Raw genomic sequence first — 16,813 nt, 5'->3', positions numbered from 1 at the left:
CTGTTCTATAACTAAATTCTTTTCCTAAAAGTGACTACAATTTGGAATGCAATTTCAGATAATGTACAATTTGCAGTCCATTGCTAAGGCCTTTCTAGCTCCGGCATTCTAGAAGCTAAGAAGAGAATAAAAGGAGCTGTGAAGAGAGAACTGGTTTCTCCAGTATTATATAACAGACAATGTCCAGAAGGGATGGATGGTATCTAGATGGCCCCAGACTGCTGCTTCTGTCCCATTTTCTTGGTTTGAGTTCTTGGTTGCATACAGTACTTGGCCTAAGAAGACAATTAACAGATACAAGTACGTGAATTTGAATCTCACTTTGTATGATTCATTAAATCTTTAAAAATGCACACAGTGAATCCTTTTGAGGGATTTACAACTTAATCTCACAGGGAACAAAAGTCCTGCTAATAAACTCTGAGCACTGATAATCACCAATAAAAGCTATATTTTCTAAAGTTATTTATGACATGTAAATATGTAAAGGCAAAGATTAATTCCAGTTAGTCCCCTATAAATTTAGAAGTTTTCATTCTCTCTAAAAATGTGAAACTATGAGAAATTCATGTTTGCCAGAAATTTCTGCCAAGGCTTTCTCTCTTCCTTCAGAACACATGATCACTTACTTACATAAAACAGAATAGAGATAGTGAACATGGAATTTATAAGGTATAATATGCCTTTAGTTTTTACTCATTATCCTTCTGAAAAATTATAAACATAGTGGGAAAACATACTCACAGACATTTCTGAGATACATACTTATTATGAGGCATGATATTTGCTAATATTTTACCAATTATCTTGCTTTCTTTGGGCCTTCTAAAAATACGCATCTCAAAATATATTAAAAAACATACAGCCACATGACTTAGCAGGTCAATACAATGAGTGCATTGTACCAATATATTTATGTATTGTATAAGGTCATGAGTTCAAAGGGCTACTCTTTTATGTTGGCTTTATTTACATGTGAAATTTTTTCCAAGTGATACAGGGAAATGGATACCATATGTTTCTCAGCTGTTTTGTTCTGACAGGGGCCATTAAGAACGCTCTGTGGAGATGAATTCTGTCTGAATCTTATGAAAACACTTCTTTCCACAGAAGGGTCTAGAAACTGAAGAAGGCTCACCAAGATTTAGGCTCATTGTCTTTCCTCTTACTCAAATCTGACTTTTTTTGGGGGGGTGGCAGGGTGAATTCTGTGCTTTCTAGTCTGTATCTTGACTGCCAGGAAAAAAATTCAGTCATGAAAAATAGCTGTATTTAACAGGCTTTCATACAAATGCTCCAGGTTATTAGTATATTATATATTTGAGTGAGAGGAAAGTCAGTTTTATATATGTACAAAAGATGAAATTCAATTAGTTAATTTATCCAAAGCTAGGCAAATGGGTCTTTAACCACAGGACAAGGAAAAAAGGCTACTAAAGATTGGCAAGACTTTCACTTCCAATTTTTTCACTTCCAATTCTTTGACTGTACCAAAAATTTGTTACATTGTTCCTCTACCAAATTTCAGAGTAAGTACGGTTACTAAAAAGATTTTTGAGGCTAAATTTGCTTTTTGGAAATTATGAATAAATTCTTTACATACTAACAAAATTTAAATCCCTGAGAATTTTATCTTAGATTTTTACAAGCTACAGGGGAACATGATATGTGTGTCTAATTTATCTCTCTGTCCCTCAAAGCATACAGCAAATTGCTTAAATTAAATAGGTTCTTAATGATTTTTGGTTGAATGGGTTCATTTTTAGCATCTTATGGAAGTAAACATATGTCTAATATGCCTTAAACCTGTCTACTTGAATATGTCACAAATTTTCTAAAGTGGTCAGGAGGTAACTGGATGTGTATTTGATGCTGATTTACAGGCTGTAATAATCTCGTCTAATCTAGCTGGCATTTGGGATGCCTCTGAATGTCGGCAAGGAATTTTCAACTGCCTGCTGTTTTTCAACAAGCACTAACGTGGGCCTACGATGTGCAAGTGTTTAAGATGGGCAGCGTATCCCAATCCAGAGCTCCCGCCTCTGTGTGCCCTTGCTACTTCCTCCTTTTCTACACACACACACACACACACACACACACACACACACACACACACACACACACACACACACACATTCTCCTCTTCCCCAAACACTTTGCTCTGGACAACACACTGATGATCCGTTTCCTTCACCCCTGGCTCACACACCACAGACTTAGGCTTTACCCTAAGTCCCTCTTAAACCTGGATTTTCTTCATCTTCACTGCATGACTGAGCCATGCTGGGCCCTCTCTTACACTCTTCACAAGGATTTCCCCACTTGCACTGGTCTCCCTTTTCAGTCCTGAGTCACCCCTCTTCAGACAGGTCTGATTTTATCATTCAAAATAAGCTCAAAACCTCAGAAGACCTGGTACTTCCTAAAACAGTATTTCCCTATGTGCAACATGCACATCCCTGCTGAGTCTAGATGGAAACACACAAAATACCCCTGATGTACAGAATAAGAATGCTGTTCATCTTTCAGGCCTCTTTCTTCCAATTCTTTTAAGGAGTCTGTTTGGTGTTAGAAGGAATCTAATTTCTCTTCAAAACTCAAAATCTTCCTTTAGAAAATGAGACTGCAGGCCTCAGGCTCAGCAGCTTTCATAAAGAATTAGTGCGAATGTTTTATGTTCATCACATCCATTTTAATTGTGACCATAAATTTATTGCAAGTAAGATTGATTTCTAACAGTGAAACAAAATTTATTTTAAAAACAGATACGTTTAAAAGTAAGCATTTTAGAAAAATATATTAAATAATAGTATTAGTGGTATACAGGTAAAGCAAAAATAACAAAGTCAGACCTTGGGTATAACAAATACATTATAGAAATAATACTAAAGTTGTTATGTTTGGGAAATCCTGGCTTTCCAGTTAATAGCTGAATTCTTTGGCATTGTGTGTGGCTGTTCTTTTATTTGTTTATTAATTTACCTTCTCATTTCAGCACTCAGGATTATCAAATCACTCATTTTTCCTACCCTTCCATTGCTAAATTTACCCTTTGTGGATATATCACGTTCTTTCTTCATTGCACCTACTCCTGGGCTTGTTTTCTCTCTCCTGTAATGCCTTGCTGTCTTCTTTGTCTGAGACTCAAGGACACTGCAAAGATTCCATCAAATGTTACCCAGTTGATGCATTTCCTCTGATTCTCTCATGGAATAGCTGCTCCTGCTTCTCAGTGCCCTGACAATTCTTGTACATACCTGGAGTTGGGCATTTCTGAAGTTGATACACCTATTCACCGGTGATTGGTCTCATCTTTTCGCCTAAGAATTACTCAAGTGCATGCACTGCTCAAGAATCTATTGGTGTTTAATACCAGCCCTCTGTCTAGCACAGTACCTTGAAGACTGCAGGGCTTACTTGTAAATCTTTCAATGAATGGATACATGAAGGGAGGAAGGAGAGAAAGGAATATATCTCACCAAAGATGGAAAATAAAATACATAAATATGAGTTCTGTCACAATAAGTCTGTCTTGCCACATTGTGAGCATGCTGTGCTGAGCATTTGAACAATAGCATTAGTAAGCTATTGAAGGTCCTGAGACATTGACAGGATGTGCTGCATATTGGAGTACTTTCTCTATTTCCTGTGATAAGTTCTAAGTCTCAGTTTCCTTATCTGTAAAATGAAGAGATTAGAATATACAGTTGCTAAGATCTGATCCACCCCTAAATTTCTATGACTGTATGTAATGGCTACAAATAACAGGGCTCTTTATTCTGAATGACTCACTATGAAACACTATAATTCTTCTGGATCCATGTTTTTACCAGATCCTCACAAATTTATAATTATGAGGCTAAGCTGACTGTTGACACAGAACAACTCTTTGGCTCTTGGGTCTGATAAATTAGTATTTTCTTAAGATGATAATGTATAGTTTGCTGTTACAATAGCAGATCCAACTTTTAAGACTAAACATCAATGCTGGCTCCTAAAATGACTATTTTACTTCTAAATAGTGAAATTATTGGTCCATATTAGAAAGTTAGCTTGAGACACTGAGAAAAGAAAGAACAGGTTTATATCTTTAGAGTAAAATATGCTTTTTATTAAAAGTTAAATGGGTTATATTTTCTCTGAGAAACAAAAAGGTCAAGTTCAGATATTATTGCTTTAAAGTGTACATGGCAATACACTATACATCTACAGCCACTGAAGACCTTGCTCCTTCAGGAACAGACCTTGTGTGTTCTCTAAGATTCCATTTCCTTCCAGTTTTTACACCAAAGAAAAGACATTATGAAAGTCTGAGAATGTCAGTGGTAGAGTCATAGGTTTCCTTTATCCTATGTAAATTGAAATCTACAGTGGACCCACTTACTGCAAATACTTCAGGCTCTGTAAGAAGTGAGGACAGGTGGCTTCTACCACCTCATGACAACAGGAAGACCAGTTTGGGGTCGGAGTGAAGAATACTTGCTGGGTTCTTTTTTGTACTTCCTGTAGAGATTACAGTGTAACCTGATCCAAGAAAAGGTTGAATTCACTCTGGATTTGGAGTATTGTATTGGGGCATTATATTGTGTGTGAGAGAGAAACACATTTCTGGAGTGGCCCATGGGGTTGCTTGCTCATTCCTCTCATTTTGATGCCACAGACCCTTTACTGAGGGTATCTGCAGGTTTTAGGGAAGTACAGAGGACTTTATTTTTCAATAACGCTAGTCAACTATCTTTTCACATTAGCATATTAAAATTCCATGGAAAAAGATTCCTTGATTTGAGTTCTAAACAACTTCTCTCTAAGTGGATACAGATATCAAGTGGCTGTTGTTGAATATGTCAGATTTATGTTTTATTATTCCCAACTTTGCTCAGAATTGTGGATAACTGTTCAGATAACTCTGTAGCCTACTGGTAGCCATTTCTTTGTTCTGTGAAAGGTCATTCACTACTCAAGCCCTATCACTCAAAGAGGCATGAATTCAGACTCAATATTTTGACAACCTTAAACCTTGGGGCTTCAAAAGTATAGCCCTTTGAATAGCAACTGGTAGATATGAAGAAAGTACATGCTTTCAATTATTCTGTCCTCAGTATGCTAACCTTCATGCTGACATTAGCACAATTGACATTAGCTGTCTGAGTGAATTAAGTTTTGTGTTAATGCTAGGCCCATTTACCAGGATTCCACCCCCTCTTTCTCTTCCTCCCCATGTGGAATTGTAGACACAACTGGGGGGACTGGAGGAAGAAGGTGTATCAAACAGACAGAGCTGAGCGAGACAGTGCATGAGCAGGCTCAGTGTGGCTTCGGGCCCTGCAGACACAAACTTAACAATTTTAACTGAAGGTGGCAATGTTTTACAGTGTCAATAGACTGTCAAGGACAAAGAGCATCAAGTTACTGCTCCTTATAAGACAGAACAAGAAGTAGATGGAGCAGGCAGGTGGGAGGGTGAAAAAACCTCTACTTTCTATTTCCTATCTCACCACTGGTAGCCCACCAAAGGGCTGTTTATTTCATTTCTAAATATGAATTATGTGTTCACATTAAAAAATAGCTTTAGACACCAAAAAGACAAAGAAAAGGAGGTGGGAGTGGGCAACTCTTTAGGGTACAAGAGTGTTCTCTGCTTTTCTCTCCTATTTCTCATGAGAAGTGAAGCAGAGAGTCTGGGAAACCTGGTCTTACTTTGAAAGGATGCACTTTAGGGTCTTAAGGGAAGGAGAAACAGAAGAACTGGCCCTGCCCAGAAGCCTGCTCTTCCTCTTTGTAGCCTAAGTCCTCCCAGCTCTCAGTTACCAGGCTGGGGAGAGGAGAGGACAGGCAGGTGCAGGTAAACAAAGCAAAGAGGGAGGAGGAAAAAAGACAGGTGAGTGGCAGAGCTATCGTCCGTCTGTCCTCAAGTGCAGGTCAGTATGCACTTCACGAACAATATTACAAAAGACAAAAGAAAGATGCAAATTCATTTTAAGAATTCCACAAAATATTTCTTAATTGGAATTTTCCTTAAATTTCTTCTAAAACTTTAAACATATTTGTGAAAGGCTTTTTATGTTTCTGGGCACAAAGCAAGTGTATGATTCCATCAGAGATTTTTCATGAGTCTGAAGGATGGATGGGCAGTTGTTACGTAGTCTCAATTGAAGATAAATGACAGCTCAAGGAAATTTAAGTATTATGCGGAAAAGTACATAGCATACTGACTTCTCAACCAGGATTGAGGTTCCCTGATTCCAACTTTCCATAAAACTAGAGGACTACTTTATCAAAATTAAAATTATTCCCTAGACATGCAATTCATAGTTCCTCTATTTGGGTCATATGTAGCACATGGAATCTCAGAAACCAGTGGGAAAACCTGGTCATACTCATTTTAGATTCACTTTAACCTAAACCTCAAACCGTGCTCTCTGCTTACAGATAGATAATCATTTACTAATAAGCTACAGTTTAGGAACAAGGTTTGGGAAAATAGTTTTTAATAAAAACTATTGTTGAAAACATTAGAATGGAAGAATTTCTCTATTTTGTTTATCTTTAGTGGTGTTATCTTAAATTTAGATTCATCTTACTACAAGAATTTGTTCTTCCAGCTGGTGATTTCTTTTTAATATAATCAGGAGATGTAGGAATATAATACAGCATGTTTAGAAGTGTTAAAGGAATTGATGGAAGGCTAAAGTACTTTCACAGGGTTCATTCAGCCAATAAATATTTGTTGAGTAGTTTCTGTGTACATGGTCCTAGAGGTACAGGGGTGAATGAAAGAAAATAGTGCCAAGTACACAGATGAATAGAAAGTATAAAACTCAGAGTGCTCTGAAGGAAACAAGCAGGATACTGGGACGGAGAAGAGCTAAGAAATCTTATCAAGATGGTGACCTTTAAACTAAGACCTGGGTGATGACAAGAAGCCAATTATATGAGTTTCAGGGGGAAAATGAAAGGAAAGTTAATTTGGGGTGGAGGAAAACACATTCACAAATGCCTAAAGCAGAAGAGAATCTGGCCAATTCTGTAGCTCTCACTGCTAGAGCAAAGTGAGCCAGAGTGAAAGGGACTGAATACGAAGATGAGGAGGTTTCCGGAGCCAACACATTTGTGAGATTTCCTGGCCACAAAAAGTGTGTGGTTTTCATTTTAACTGAAATAAGGTATCCTTGAGGGGGCATCACAAAGAAATATGTGTTCTCATAGGGTGTGTGTGGGTGTGTGTGTGTGTGGCAGAGTTCTCAAGGGTTTCTTTCAGAAGGGCACTAATCTCATTCGTGAGGCCCTACCCTCATGACCTAATAACCTCCCTGAAGGCTTCACCTCTGTTTAACATCACCTTGGGAGTCAAGTTTCAGTAAATAAACTTTGCAGGAGTACAGAAGACTCAGGCCCTAGTATGAACTGATGTGGGTCTGAGGGAGGGAGAATTCTGGCTTCAGAAAGTAAATTTTTCAGGAAGCTGAGCACTGTTTATTGATGGGGGAAACCTGAGGAGGAACACACTGTGGAGGGGATTGAAGAACTCCTGTTTAGAATTCCATGAGACTCCAATGAAGATATTGAGTAGGTCTCTAAAAAGAGGCTAGAATGTGGAGATTTGCAGCAGCATGTATATGGAGCATATTTGAAACTGTGAGAATGGAGGAGAGAGATTTCAAGTTTCAAAAGAGGGAGGGTCCTATTAAATATTTAGTCTGACTGATGATTTAAAGGTCAAGTGAAGAAAGGAGAGGAACTGTAAAGTAGAAAGAGATTTCAGAGTGTTAGGAGGAAAATGAGGAGAGGGAAGGCCTTAAAAAAACCAAGAGAGGAGACTGTTTTCAGAAAGGAGTGGCCAGTAGTTTCAAATACTGCCCAGAGGCCAAGAAAGACAAGCATATGGAAATTTCTGGATTTGACAATATGAAAATGGTGACCTTGCCAGACAAGTGAGTTATATTGCAAATGCTTCATGTGAATGGAAGTAGAAGGCTGGAGATGGATTTTTTTGTAACTCTTTAAAGTAGACTGGCTCTAAATGGGGTGGAGAGAGGAGCAGAGAAACAGAACAGGAGTTCCTAGAGGAGGTTTATTAGTTTTTCTTTAAAGATAGGAGGTAAAGAATGTTTGCATTATGAGAGTCATAGCCCCATAGAAAAAAGATTGATGGCACAGATGAAAGAAGAGGTAACTGAAGGATCAGGGCATCAAATCAAATGAAGAGAAGCAAAACACAAGCTGTCCATACTTCCATTATTATACCAACCCAAAGTACCAGGCTTCTTTTCACATCTTCCCATATTCATTAGTCCGTCCACCATCCACAGGTCTGATATAGTTAGCAACAATGCTCAGGAGATCATATCATAAGACACAACTGCCCAAACGGGTTTTTATTCTACTAGGGGAGGGTGATATTAAAACAGTATCATATTATTACTAAAATTTCAAAACACAAATATATGAAGAGGATGAAAAGTGCAGAGAACTAGAAAATGAGTTGGCGTGATACTGATATAACAGACCTTCACTGTCCAATACAGAAGCACTAGAAGACTGTGGCTGGTAACCATTTACAATATGGCTGGGGGCACATACTGACATAATAATACTTTTGACTTAGTAAATAAAATATATTATGAAATCTGTGTAATGATATTTACTTAATGTGGTTAGTTGAAGATGCTAAGTTATATGTGTGGCTCAGGTTATATATTTTTATTGGACAGTCTGTCTAGAAGTTAGGCAAAAGGCTCTGAAAGATGGCTTTGGAGGTGAGAAGGGAACAGGAAAGACAGCTTCTGTGAAGATCACAGCATATGTGAATAACTGAACCACAAGATTCTAAGATTCTCTATTACCTGACTTTATTACTTATTGACTTACTTGATGAACTGATTGTACTGAGGATTGAATTCAGGGGTTTGGATATGCTAGGCAAGCACTCTATCAATGAGCTACAGCTCAGCCCTAATCCCTTTTATTGAGGGAAGAGTCAGAGCAAAAGAGATATGCAGACAAAGAAGGGCCATTTGAAATGGGAAGACAGAGATCATTTGATGTTGGGAGGCAAAAGAAAAAATTATCTTCAGCAAGGAGTGAGGTGCTATCAGAGATGCTTTGCAGTTCCCAAACTAGAACTTTCACCAACACACACTCAGACTTTTGCACTGGATTGGGAGGATGGGTCAAGGGAAGTCCTTTCTCCCTACGAAGGACCCAGACTCCTCAGAAGGAAATTACCGAAAAGCCAAAGCCACACAGGTAAAAGATTCTTTGCTTCTGTTTAGGGTTCTTCCTGTTCTGGTGCTTCAATTCTTTCCTTCTCTGTCTAATGATGCTTCTCTCTGTCTCTCCGGTTCCTCATCCTTCTTTACGCTGGATTTTCCCACACTCGTTTCTATAAGAGAAGCTTTCTTTAATGATCTGTCTTAGAAGCGGTAGATACGTGCCTTAGAGTTGAATAAGAAAAAACAAGATGTGGAAGAGGAGACTGTGAGACCCATCCTCTAAGTTTTCTTTTCCATACATTCTTTCTTAATTATGACTTTCTTAATTCTTAAGCCAAGGTTGCTGTGGTGACTGTACTTATGGTTAGGCAAAGAGAAAAAAAATTCATGTAAAGAGAAGAGGCAAAGATGCAATGTATTCAAGCTCTGCTACTTCCAGCTCCCTTTTAAAAATTTCAGTATCAAGAGTCTTACTTTAATTTTTCTATCAACCTCTGTTTCATGCTTATGCACACTGATTTGCATTCTTTCTCTCAAAAACTAATTTACTTTCATGGGTAAGTTCTGTGGTCCATTTAAAATTATGGCCACGTGCATTCTGTAGCAATAGGAAGAAAAGCAGCAGATGAAACTGTCCTTGCTTTATGATTAAAACTATACAAAATATATGGCTTAGGAAAAAATATAGTAATTTTATTTTGCTGACAACATTAATTATAGTTTTTAACTTTCTGATTTTAAAGAATATCATCTTTATAATTATAATTTTGTTAAAATTAAAAATAAATGTTTTACAACATGAACCTTCTCCTCTAAATGTTTTATCACTTTACAATTTTTAATTGTTAAATAAACTAGGTGTTTTGTTGCAAATATTAGATTCTTTGCTGTTGAGGTGTTCATTTTTTTGACTGAGATCCTAAGAAAATGTGTTTGTCTATTCTTTGGAGTCTCGTTTATACCATGTCCTGTGAAATGGATTAATCAGGAGGCTTTTCAATTTAAACTGACACATTAACATTTACTTTCATGCTTTTAGCATTGAACCCTAATACAAATTGAAAACAAAAGAGATTTATATGTTTAGCATCATCAGCTATACCACAGCAATGTCTACAGCATAAATTTCATGCAAATCTATTTAGGTTATGGAAGAAATACTTGAAAATCTTAGAACACTATATAAGTGTTTGTTTTTACAGGTTCAGGGTCTGTCACAAAATCTGCATGCACAATGTCTAAAAATATGGCAAATTTGCAATGCTTTTAAATACACATCCAAAATGACTTTTATAAGATACCAAGTTAAAAAATATGGTTTTTATAATACAAATAATATTTTATATTATTTAAGCATTAATATTCTTTCATAATCTAGTCACAAAGATATCACAAGATCACTTCTTGCTGTTATATAACTGAATTTTTTAACCTTAATGCATTTAAGATCTCAGATACAAAGCTGCATTAATATTTGATTTCTTTCATGAGAAAATTTTACAATGAGCTTAGCAGGTACATATTTTAAGAGAATCACAAGATATTTAAAGCATCATGAATTGAAACAAATGTGTATTTGAATATCTAATTACTTTTAAAACTCTACGTCAATGAAATTGAATGTTTTTATTTGAATATCATCTGTTGCCATAATATATTTTTATCCTCATTTACAGAAAACCATAGAGCAGAGTTAACATTCACTGTCTTGTGCTGCCTTTTTCTTACATGAGTAGCAGGTATTAAGCAGAGACTGAGTGCGAATATTTAACTTCCTTCTTTAGATGCAAAGTTTTCACTCATAATTTCCTTTGCTGCTAATCCTTGTGCTATACTACTTGATACATGTGGTTTCTTGCACTAAATTACTCAGTTGACTCATATTCTTAAGAACCCAAGAGATGGCAGGGATGGTTTCAGATTCACTTTCTAATTCTAGAACTTTGAGCCGATTATTTATTCTTGAATGGCCTCAGTTTTCTCATAAATAAAATGGGCATAATAATGGTCTTTCCTCAGAGAATTATTTTGAGGATAAGGAAGCTGTTTGCAGAGGACCTGGCATAGTTCCTAGTACACAGAATGGCTCAGGAATAACTTAGAAACTTCCCCAAGACCTGCACAGCTCCAGGTACAGGCAGAATGTGCTCTTGGGCTTCCCACTCCTTCTTGGTCCTGCCACCCTTTTGTGATATCTCCAATTCCCTCATACTTCCTTCCTTTCAAAACCTCTTTTCTCTCAAAAGCTCAATACCCCAGTCATACTACAGTGTAATGGGTGGAGAATAGTTGAAAATATTATTCCTGTTTGAGGAAAGTGCAGACTTCAACAGGAATCAAAGCCTTGGCTAAAGGAAGAGCACTCCCAGGAAAAGCCAACGGGCAGTGGGGAGCTTGTGGAAGGTGCAGGGGAGACTCCCAAGTCTCTGACACTGCCATTTGCCATCCTTGGGGCTCACTGTTGGATCTGCCCCAGGATGCAGAGAAAAAGCCTACGAGCCCTGGGCTGTACATCTCCCAGAGGGCTGCCAAAGGTCACGCTTACGTTTCACTCCTGCTCCTCTCAGATCACTGAGCAAACAGGAAGAAAGAATGGGCACTCTCACACAGCCAGGAAAGGCCCGTGATAAATCCTAGGACCTGTTCCATTGGCTGACCAGTTCTGATCAGACCATGCACAAGGAGACCTCAAACTCAATTCGGGGATCCACTGTAAGAGGGATGCTGGAAAACTGCAATGTATATACAAGAGAGCAAGAAGAATAACAATGATGCATTTAAAACTGGAGAGAATGGTTAAGCCTGAGAAGACAAGAACAACAGTGGTGCTATCTTCACACACTTGGCACTTGGCATTCTTACCCAGGAGAGGATGTCCTCCTTCTCCACCCAGGGTGCAGAGACGATCCTGGGTCCTAAGGAAGAACTAGGGTTGATGACTGGAAATTCAAGGGATATTGACTTTTGGCTGAATAATAAAGTTAACCTTTTATTGATGGACTGTGTTATGAGACTGTGCCCTCCTTATCACCGAAGTGAAGGGGTACAGGCTGGATGACCCCAGGGATAGGACAACAGAAACAACCTTCAAACATTTCATTGGCTTTGGACTAGCTTTTAAGCTTCTAGAAAACTTTTTGTTTGTAGATAATTTAAAATTTTTCATTTTATAATCTATATAACATTTGTAAAATAAATATATGAGTTGCAAAACTAAAAATAATACCCCAAACAACAGTATAGCCTTCATCCACATTCATTAGTTGTCACCATTTTACCAATTTAGTATTTGCATTTCCTTATTCTCTCAGGTTAGATGATTTTTAAAGTCCCTTGCCTTACTGAGATTAAGATTCTACATGCTGAGGCTTCTTTCTAGGTACAGGTTGAACATCCCTAATCTGAAAATCTGAAATCCAAACGGCTCAAAATCTAAAAGGCTCAAAAATCTGAAGCATTTTTGGTCCCAGGCATTTTGTATAAAGGATACCCACCTTGTGATAGGATTTCAGAAAGCAGGAGTATTGTTGGCAGTGCTGTTTGCTGCACCTAGCAGAAAATCTGAACTCTCTGGAGAGCCAAGCCTGGGTCATCTCCCTGACCTCTCCTGGATCACCATGCAGCAGTTACACTGGTTTTCTTTACTTCCTCATATTGCTAAGTTCAGTCCAGGCCTAAGGACTTTGCACTTGCTAGTTCCTTTACCTCCAGTCTTCTTCTCTGATGTTCACACGGCTGGGGGTTCTAACATTCCTTGACCTCCTACGCCAGTGACAGCGAACCTTTTAAAGTCTTCAATTGGGTGTGGCATGCATGCCATAGGTTGGGCACCCCTTGAAGTCCTCCCCTCTTCATTCCCATAAGATATTCTGTCATGTTATTCATGTTGCTACATACGATTCTGTGTAACGATCTTCCTTATTTACTAGCTGGCTTGCCTTTTGACTGTCCCCCCACTCAAATATGAGATCCATGAACACAGGGATGTTTTTGTTCTGTGCTGCATCCTTAGAGCTTGGGTCAGAGAACATTCAACAGATACACATTGAATGGATAAATCAGAGAACAAATAAGAATGACTGATTAAAGACTTGTTAATACCAAGATAGATTTTCAGATATGACAAACTACCTCAAGTAAAAAATGGTTAATGTATTCTAGAAAAGTAAAGACACGTGTGAGGTAGAAGGGACAGATGTTTGGAGGACATTTTCCTGTAAGGTACCCTGTCCTAAAGATGATGCAGCTTTTTCTCAGAAGCGAAAGTGGTTTCTGCTGCCATCTATTTGAAAAGATAGAAATTTGCTAGCGCCCTTGAGACAAACTCTCCCTAGACGGTTGATACAATAAAGACAGGCTGGATAGGATGAATCTTAAGGCCCATGGAAATGATTGAAAATATTTCCATTCTTAGAAACTGGTTCTGAAAATTTTATTTTGTTTTTCTTCCAAATATTACCACAAGATTTCTTCCAAAGTCCACAGATAAAGAGATGCTGTGTACAGGTGAATTTTTTCCATATGTTCCTTCTTCTAGAATCACTTTCAATCTATTAGAATATAGTTTTCTGGCCTCTAAATGGGACATCAAATTGGAGGAATGTATGTGATTCTATTAAGAGGCTGGAATAAGCCAGCCTCAGGAAGAATGACTGCTGAAAGTTTCTGTTTATTCGCTTAAGAGTAGTTCCTTAACAGAAAAAAGAAACGAACCCTTAATGGGGGAAAATGTTGCCTTAAAAACTTTTAACAGGACAACATACTAAAGTTAAAACTACTGCTGCTGTGAGGTACTATATGTAATAGATAAGAACAAAATCTAAGGAAGATTTCCTGGTTCTGAATGCCAACTCTGCAATTTAACTGCTGTGTGACTCTGGGTAAGATATTTAATTGATCTGTTTCTCAGCTTACCTATCTATAACATAATAATTCTAATAGTACTTAACTGACAAGGATGACAGGTAAGTAAAGTTCATACAGTACTACCTGGTACATTAATAGTACCTACATTATCACTAGTGAAATGTAGTTGGTATTATTTTTTCCCTCTTATTCCCCACCTCCAGTTAAAGCAGAAGGAAAATTTTATATCTGCAAAGTGCCTTCAGATATATCACCTAGTTTTGATTCTAACAATAGCTGGTTTCACTGGTAAAAGTTTTTTTTTGTAAATTTTGAGACAGGGTGTCACATAGTTGCCCAGGGTTGGCCTTGAACTCCTGAGCTTCAGGGAATTAGCCCTCACATCCAGCTTAGAAGAAGCTTCTTTATTTCATAGATAATTAGCCACAGGCTCAAGGATCATATAGCTGATAAACAGGTGAATTCTTCCAAAATCAGTCTTTGGACTCCTTGACCTCTTCTCTCCTTCTACCAGCCTCATCTGGATCACCACGCAGCAGTTACACTGGTTTTCTTTACTTTCTCATATTGCTAATGCTTTGGACTCAGACCAGTAGTCACTCTATTGCATTTTGTGGCCTGTGTCACCAACCACAGTCACTGGTTGAAACAATTGAGACTTACACCCAAAACCCTCTGTTAAACCCTATAGAAACTAGAGTGTTTTGAAATAAAAAGAAAAAACTAAGGGAAAGTGAAAACTGTTATTTAAACTTAAAAATGTCTTTTGTGCAAAATATTGATGGATTACTTTCACACATACGTGCGTGCATACACACACACACACACACACACGGAGATAAATTGAGAAAGACTATTATTCTTGTCTCATCTAAGCATAATGTCAAAAGAAAACAAGCAGTCCACAAGAAAGGTAAATTAACTTTATAAAAGCCCTTTCAGCTGGAAAGACCTAGAATTCTAATAGCTGTATAGGTAAGGTACTTCTATTTATTTTTAAACATGGTACACATAATTAGAGGATTATGTTAAGCCTACCAACAACCATGGTTCTCAGGACTTTCATCACTATCAAAGGAGTTCTAGTTTCAGCAAGGTTAATGATGATTGATTAATTACTTGGAAAAAATAAGCATCATTTCATAGTTTAAAACCATGATATCATTCCCATCCATATCCTTTTTTAATTTTCATTTTTGCCCATCCCAGAAAAGCAGAAATGCTTAATTTGATTTACAGAAGGAAAAACAACCCTAAATGTACTTTTTGTAGGGGCAGGGGAGTGCAAGGAGGAAAGGTCAAGCAGCAGCTGGTTTTCATCTATGTGCCATAATTCTGTTTAGTTTATACTATTAAACTCCAAAGCTCTGCTTTAATCTTAACTGCTACATTATGCCTTGCTGCAGATTCTATCATGTCGCATCCCTGGATAGGGTTTCAGACTTTGGCAAAAAAGCATTTTCCCTCTAGCTGGCCTGCCATATGGGTAGGAAATGCATCCAACATTTCTGCACTGGTGCCTGCATCATTATATTTTTGTCACCAATGGTTTCTTGGGTTTTCAGTAAACTGCTGCATATACTGTGGTTTGGAGATGCTGAGATGATCGCCTATGTGTACTAGTATGCAGATGGGTCCTTATTAGAGCTTCTGTCCTGCATCCTCTTGTGGATGACCAAACATATGTTTGCTGAAGGTGTAGGGAGGGGATGTGAGTGGAAAAACTATAAGGGGCAAAGAAAACAGAAGGCAGGAGCAAACCACTGCTTTCCCAGAGCCCTCAACATTAAGTCATGATAAGGAGGAAAAGTGAGGAGCAAAGCTTACCTGATCTGTCTTCATTTTGAGAGTCACATCTTCGGCACAGTTCTGGGATGGTCTTGAGTGATGTGACTGAATACTGAATGAAAAGTCAGAGGACAAAGGGAGTAAGATAGCAATGTAATATGAAAGCATTCTTGCAAACTGGCTAGAAAACAATAAACACAAGAAGCGATACTTGAGCACAACATGCATATTCAGGAAGTCTATCTCACCGTGCCCCAAACGGCTGCCTGGTGATCTGGCAGCATCCTAAGTTCTACCTAAAAGCATTTAAGCAGATGCAGACTGAAAAGAGGGCTGGCAGCCCTCCTCTAGCTACCAAGGTAGGATGTACCCAGCAGATATTCTCATCACTTGTGCTACTTGAGGAAGATGTAGGTATCATCTGACCTTGAGAGTTTCCGGAAGATGGCCATATGCTTGTCCTGAGTCAGAGAGAAAAGCCAAGTGCAGGAGCACCCAACTTCCTGCAACTTCCAGGACAGACAGGCAGGAGACAGCCTGTGCTGATGCTGCCTGGGCCATGTAAAAGTCCCTAAATGTTGCCACTTGTCATAGATTTGCCTGCAGCATATGTGTCTCCATGGGAAATACCAGGGTAATGTCATGAAAAGGGAGAGGAGCATGGCTCTATGTTTGAAAGCTCATCTGTTTCTTGTACAGATCAGTCTCAATTGAAAGGAAACACCTTTCAAGCTGGATCCCAGCACTAGCTCAGGGGTGAGCTCTCAGGATAACAAATTATGACATAAGGAGGCATAAAATAGGAAAAGTGGAAAACAAATGTAAAATCAATAGGTATGATTTATGGAGACTACTTTTGATGCCAATCAATCTTTCCTTAAGAGAAGGTGGTTTTCAAACAAAATAAATAGGATGAACTCTTTAATCAAAGGCTAAGCTAGGACTGT

The 16,813-nt window shown here is 38.1% G+C and overlaps 1 protein-coding gene across 11 annotated transcripts in view; it reads right to left on the bottom strand.

Moving 5' to 3' along the window:
- The window catches only part of Sncaip (synuclein alpha interacting protein), a 151,399-nt gene that overhangs the window by 37,102 nt on the left and 97,484 nt on the right, over positions 1-16,813 (bottom strand). For all 11 annotated transcript variants that reach the window (XR_015438804.1, XM_087180512.1, XM_087180509.1 and 8 more), the window contains one exon: positions 15,906-15,978. Coding sequence is in view for 10 of the 11 variants with exons in the window: in XM_087180512.1 (XP_087036638.1) it covers positions 15,906-15,978 (73 nt within the window). In the remaining variant the exon portion in view is untranslated. The remainder of the gene's footprint in view (positions 1-15,905; positions 15,979-16,813) is intronic.

The sequence above is a fragment of the Heterocephalus glaber genome, unplaced genomic scaffold (genome assembly GCF_053883595.1).
Source record: "Heterocephalus glaber isolate CG9 unplaced genomic scaffold, H.glaber_assembly_v1.0 deba00001463, whole genome shotgun sequence".
Classification (NCBI taxonomy): domain Eukaryota; kingdom Metazoa; phylum Chordata; class Mammalia; order Rodentia; family Bathyergidae; genus Heterocephalus; species Heterocephalus glaber.
This window is presented reverse-complemented; position numbering and strand designations above follow the sequence as displayed.